The following is a 7,009-nucleotide window of genomic DNA, read 5'->3' on the forward strand; positions in this document are numbered from 1 at the left end:
GTCCCTGTGCAGGGGCGAGATTTCGTTGGGCCATGAGGATGGTGCAGGATGCATCAACCACATCAATCAAAGCCAGAAGGCTGTGAATATCTGCAGAGAGGAGGGACAGAGACCACAGCAATGATGGGCATCAGACCGGACTGTCTGGATTTATATCCAGTTTGGGAACAATTTAAAATGTATTTTTGGGAGTATAAAGGGGGAGCCAGGGGACAACATACAAGTTTGTGGAAAGCAGCACGGGCGCTGGTGACAGGTTCCCCTTATATTGAGCAGAATTAATCGCATGACCCATCACATTATCTATCAAGGGAGTCATGTGAGATGTCATGATACATCGGGCGCTGGGGGTCCACACCTTCTGAACTGCCGGGACCCTGGCTCCTCTTTATCCGCCCCTGAATATGTTTGCCTTTCCCTTACAGATGTGGGCTACCTAGTACTCTTGCTTACATAGACCACGATTGGCCTTTAACCATTTACAGAGTATTTTTTTTAGACGAATAAAGACATGAGACTTGAATCATTTTCTTATAAAAAATTATATTTATTATTCATGAAACCATAGTGTGAAAATAAAGAGAAAAAAACTATAATATAATATAAATCAATATAAAAAACATATAAAATATTCTATAAAGAAAATCTGAAACCAACACTCTCCTCTCTCACTTCAATTTGTTTTTTCATCCTCCATACTCACAATTGCTCACTCCACAACCTCTTTACAGTCAACCAAAAACGTATTCTTCCTCTTTTTCCACTACCCCTGTCTTACTTCCTACATATCATCTAGAGAAGGTATAAAGAAAGAATGGAAGACAGAATACAGTACATACTACTAGGTAGGTCGCCCTATTACATCTAAATCCCAGGAAGCAGTGGTACTAACTGTTGACCACATGGTAATAGATTCAACTGACGGGACCCAGGTTGAAGGTTCAGGAGATATCTACTTCTCTAAACTCTTAAGTGCTCTACCACTGAACTCCTAATTGTCTCACAGCTGTTTCAATCTCTCCGCTAAAGAGTTTAGTTCCCAGTCTATCTCATAGGGCAAATCTGCATTCACTTGGTCATCAAAGTATTTTCTAATGTCCTTCACTTCGTGTTCCCAGAAGTCTTTGGATATCTCAAACAACTCTTCCATATTGACATCGCCAAGACCTTTCAAGTTCAAAGACCCTTCAGCTGGAATGTAGCCAATAGGGGTTTGGGTGGCACAATCTTCCCCATTGATCCTGTTAAACATCCATTCCAGGACACGGATGTTTTCCCCATAGCCTGGCCACAGGAAGCTCCCTTGCCTGTCTTTACGGAACCAGTTGACATGGAAGATCTTGGGCAGCTTCATGGATGGAAGGTGTTCCATGCTAAGCCAATGAGCAAGATATCGGCCAAAGTTATAGCCAAAGAAGGGCCTCATGGCAAATGGATCATGCATTATGACCTTGCCTGTAAAAAATAAAAATATCTTATTAACCATTCATATTGTCAATAAATGTGGAAATTTACAGAGATAATTGAGATACCATGTTTCGTAATAACTTACCTTTATGCTCAGCTGCGGCAGTGGCTTCAGATCTCATTGCTGACCCAACAAAGACGCCATGTTGCCAACTCAGTGCTTCATAAACTAGTGGCACACCTTCAAATAAAAATCAAAGATTGTTCATAAAAGATAATATATGGGGTAGCGATAAAACGTAACCAGGAGTTCATGACAGCCTTAACCAAAAGTAACATAACTAATATATATACTAACCGGCAGGTCTACGTCCACCAAAAATTATGCCTTCAATGGGTACCCCTTCAGAAGACTCCCACTTAGGATCAATGATAGGACATTGACTGGCCGGAGTGCAGAATCGGGAATTGGGGTGGGCCGCAGGCTCACCTACAGAAATGAAGAGGACTATTGGTTTGGTGTTTTGGCACAGAGAGTTGACAGTACATGGTTCTTGAGATAATATAGTTTACTTTTTCAATTTTTGGAGTAAATAGTGTACATATTTTAAAATGTGTATCATGGCTTACCATTTCCTCTTGTCCATTCCTTGTTTTTCCATGATGTCAGTGATATTTCATTATCAGGAGACTCATCCATGCCCTCCCAGTAGACACCACCGTCACTTGTCTCTGCCACATTAGTGAATATAGTGTTCTTGGAAATAGTTTCCATTGCATTAGGATTTGTTTTGACGGATGTTCCAGGTGCCACGCCAAAAAATCCATTTTCAGGATTGATTGCCCTGAGATTGCCTAGAAAAATACAAGATAATTCTCAAAATGATCCTTTGATAATTTCTTAAATTCTACCTAAATGAAGACTCAGCATTTTGAACACTCTTCAGCTAGATAGATGATACAAAGCTTCCATAATAAATAATTACCTTGCTCATCAAACTTCATCCAAGCAATATCATCTCCAACGCACTCAATCTTCCATCCAGGGAGAGATGGTCTCATCATTGCGAGGTTGGTTTTTCCACAAGCGCTTGGGAAAGCTGCTGCAAAATATTTCTTTTTTCCTTTAGGATTAGTGATCCCCAAAATCTAGAAAAAAATAAACTTCCATTACAAAACTCAAAACTAGTATATGAGAAATTTCAATTTTGTGCTTTAATGGAGGTAACGAATATCACTCTCCGCATGATGATATATTATGTCACTTGTAAATCTAGAAATAATAATATTTCTTCATTAAAAATAAACATAAATTAGTAAAATAATCTAGTACATATTTTTTGCATTTCTTACCAACATATGCTCTGCCAGCCATCCTTCTTCCTTGGCAATCCGGCTGGCAATCCTAAGAGCAAAGCATTTCTTGCCCAGGAGAGAGTTACCCCCATATCCACTTCCAAATGAAATAATTTCTCTTCGGTCGGGAATATGCGTGATGAGGGTCAGTTCTGGGTTGCATGGCCAATTATTCACAAGTGGTTCTAAAAAAATTAAATTTGAAATTCTATTTTATTGTCCATTCAATACTATTTTAATATTATTAATAGTATTTCATAGTAGTATTATGGTAAATTTTAATATATTTTGAGTTTCAATTGTGTAACATATTTTTTTTTACTATTGCCATAAGTTAATTTTATAATAGAAAAAATATTTAATTTTTTTTTAATTAAAACATTAATTATTAAATTGATTATACTTTCTTTGTATGCAGTGACGTACCTTTTAGAGGTAATGGGCAGCCGACAGAGTGAAGGCATTTCACAAACTCTCCTTCTCCGAGTGCTTCTAAGACAGCAGTGCCCATACGGGTCATAATTCTCATGCTTGCCACCACGTATGGAGAATCAGTCAGCTGGATGCCAATCTTGGAGAGAGGTGAGCCTATAGGTCCCATGCTGAATGGAATGACATACATTGTACGACCTGTGTTTAAAGATATCATGTAAGTAAAGAAGACATTCATTGCAAAAGTTCTACAGTTTAATTAGAATTTATATTTTTTTACCTTTCATACATCCAGGAAACCTTGATTTAAAGGCTTTTTCAAAATCGTCTTCTGACATCCAGCGACCCAGTTGGCTTATACCACTTTTGGCAACCGGTACTGTGTCTCTTTGCTCTTGAGTCACAATCACAGTTTTGCTTTCAATCCGTGCCACATCCCGGGGATCTGTGCGAGCCAGCCAACTAAAGAAGGAAAGAAAAATATCAGTATCTAAAAAAAGCACAACACTTTGAGCCAAAGCTAGTGCACCCTTATCCGCAACCCAAAGATTTTCTGAAAACTTCTTAAGCTATAATGGATTTTTTTGGGAGAAAAATTTAAGTTTTTGTCAATTACAATGGGTACTTCTACTATTCTTACCAGTTTTCATATTTGAGGAGCCTTTTAATCATGCCAATCTCTTCCATTTGATGGAGAAGCTTCTTGTTCTCCTCCTCTGATCCATCACATATGTGGATTTGCTCTGGCAGGCAGGTCCTTGCATACTTTACTATGAAATCAACCACATCCGAGCTTAAGCTGTTGAGGTTTCCCTGGGTTACAATGCCAGAGATCTGAAGCTCTGCTTTCTGCTGTGATGGCATAGTGGTGCTTTAATGGTGGTTCTAATATTAGAGAAAAAGAATATAGCAATGAAAATGCTGATCTTTATAAATATAGATGCCTATAATCAATTTGAAGAATAGAGTAACACTGAGATGCCCATAGTTGTTCCTAAAACATTATACTATTTTCTGTGATTGCATGATGGCACTTTATTTTCTACAATTGGGGACACTGTAGTATTTAATAAAAAATAAAATAAGTCATATAGAACTAACAAATGTAGATCTGGAAAATAACAAATAATAACAAGGCATAGTATTCGTGCCCATTATGGTACCTACTATTAAACCTATTTTTTTCATTACTGTATCAGATAAAAGAAAGTAATATCCCAATGTGTGTAGACCAATGTGTTTATACTGAACCATTGTTAACCAAGAAGGAAATAGCTGGGTGCAGTGCCATTAACAATTCTCATGAATATTTACACAGAATAGGAATTATTAGGATGCAACAATCTCAAGTGCTACCAGAGATAGATGGCAAACTCTATTGATCTTATGCTTTAAAACTGGGTATAAATAACCACATTTGATGGACCACTGCAAGAGTTGGTTGCAAATTGGAGAGAGCTAATGAACACTTTCTACAACAGGATTCACTCAAAGGGATACCTAGAAAAATAATCCTAAAACTGCAAATGAATCACTAGGAACCATTAATGTCATTACAGAACTCACAATATCATCACTAAATATACAAGACAAATACATGTCTAAGATTAAGCTTCTGTACTTACAAGAGAAAAAATTCCTGAAGTAGAAGATTCTGATTCTTGGTTCTTTCTCAAGTCAACTCAGACTTTATTCTCAGCTTCCTCTGATGATTAGAGGTTGAATTAAGTTTCTTAAATACTCTCAAGTGTCTCATGCTCCGCCTTCAGCACCCTCCCAATTCTGGAGGGTTGTCCCATTATTATATTGATCTCTTCTGATTCTCAGATGGTAAACAAGTTTTTGCCGTAATAGTTTTTCTGAGCAACAAAATTCCTTTAAGAGCTAATGATTGATCAGAGTGATCAGAGAACAGTGCTGCAGGATACACTGTGTACTCAGCTATTATCACCTGCAGTACAGCAACAACTTACTATCAGAGCACATTGTTCTTCATGGAATATATATTATTACTTATAGATTCAGGGTTTCTAATGAGAAATATCCTGATGGAAGTTTTGATTTAGGTTATGTGCCCATGATCAGGATATAGCAGCGTTTTGGACACAGTGTACTTTAACTGCATCCAAAACACCGCGGGTGAGTTTACGCAGCGTCAAACAGAAGCACAGTGTGCATGGGACTTCTATGAATCCCATCCACTGTGCTTGTAGCCTAGAATTCAGCGTTTTGCTCAAAGAGCAGGTGAGCTGTGTCCAATATGCTGCTATTCAGGATCGTGAGCACATACCCTAAGAATGTATAGAATGTTTTATAATTCATGTTTATTCATTTATCTATGTTCCATTTGTTTATCTTGTAAACAAATGTAACAGTGATGTCAGAATTAATATATAGATATATACAGAAACAGATATAGCATTATATATACTGTAGATACAATATATATATACTAGATGGTGGCCCGATTCTAACGCATCGGGTATTCTAGAATATGTATGTAGTTTATTTATGAAGTTTTCAGAATGCAATTTATACACAGGATTCGGCCGGCCGGCTGCGACCAATTAACGAAGTGTAGTTCAAATTCCGCGCCAATTCGCGGGCGGACTGCACCTGTCGCTGATTGTTCGCAGCCGGGTGGGACCAATCAGTGAAGCCAAGGGTCGGCTCCAAGTTTTTGAGGGCCCCGGGCAAAAAAAGTCTCAGTGGGCCCCCCTCTTTAACACATACCACGATTCATGATGCACAGATACAGCAGAGAAATATAGCACAACCAAGTACCGTATAACACAGCCCACGTAGTATATAACACAGCCCACGTAGTATATAGCACAGCCCACGTAGTATATAACACAGCCACATAGTATATAGCACAGCTACATAGTATATAACAGCCACGTAGTATATTGCCCAGCCACGTAGTATATAGCATAGCCCACATAGTATATTGCCCAGCCATGTAGTATATTGCCCAGCCACGTAGTATATTTTCCAGCCACGTAGTATATAGCACACACGTAGTATATAGCACAGACACGTATATTGCCCAGCCACGTAGTATATAGCACAGACACGTAGAATATAGCACAGTCACGTAGTATATAGCACAGACACGTAGTATGTTGCCCAGCCACGTAGTATATAGCACAGTCACGTAGTATATAGCACAGCCACGTAGTATATACTGTAGCACAGAGACGTAGTATATAACACTGCCCATGCAGTATATAACACAGGCCACGTAGTATAGAGCACAAATATGTAGTATATTGCCCAGCCACGTAATATATACTACAGCCACGTAGTATATAGCACAGCCCATATAGTATACAGCACAGCTACGTAGTATATAACACAGCCACGTAGTATATTGCCCAGCCACATAGTATATAGCATAGCCCACGTAGTATATTGCCCAGCCATGTAGTATATTGCCCAGCCACGTAGTATATTGCCCAGCCACGTAGAATATAGCACACACGTAGTATATAGCACACACATAGTATGTAGCACAGACACGTAGTATATTGCCCAGCCACGTAGTATATAGCACAGACACATAGTATATTGCCCAGCCACGTAGTATATAGCACAGACACGTAGTATATAACACAGTCATGTTGTATATAGCACAGACACATAGTATATTGCCCAGCCACGTAATATATTGCACAGCCACATAGTATATAGCACAGCCACATAGTATATAGCACAGAGACATAGTATATAACATTGCCCATGCAGTATATAACACAGGCCACGTAGTATAGAGCACAGCTATGTAGTATATTGCCCAGCCACGTAATATATA

At 38.7% G+C, this 7,009-nt stretch overlaps 1 protein-coding gene across 1 annotated transcript; it reads right to left on the minus strand.

Annotated features, from left to right (window-relative positions):
* Positions 1-523: 523 nt before the first annotated feature.
* On the minus strand, positions 524-4,930 carry PCK1 (phosphoenolpyruvate carboxykinase 1). The gene is made up of 10 exons (XM_077253130.1): positions 4,821-4,930; positions 3,836-4,080; positions 3,476-3,657; positions 3,190-3,393; positions 2,761-2,948; positions 2,394-2,556; positions 2,038-2,262; positions 1,766-1,897; positions 1,553-1,648; positions 524-1,455 (listed from the first exon to the last, which is right to left on the minus strand). The coding sequence occupies exons 2-10, from the start codon at positions 4,057-4,059 to the stop codon at positions 1,001-1,003; spliced, it is 1,869 nt and encodes a 622-aa protein (XP_077109245.1). The 5' UTR covers positions 4,060-4,080; positions 4,821-4,930; the 3' UTR covers positions 524-1,000.
* Between the last annotated feature and the right edge of the window lie 2,079 nt (positions 4,931-7,009).

The sequence above is a fragment of the Ranitomeya variabilis genome, chromosome 4 (assembly GCF_051348905.1).
Source record: "Ranitomeya variabilis isolate aRanVar5 chromosome 4, aRanVar5.hap1, whole genome shotgun sequence".
In the NCBI taxonomy this organism is placed as follows: Eukaryota; Metazoa; Chordata; class Amphibia; order Anura; family Dendrobatidae; genus Ranitomeya; species Ranitomeya variabilis.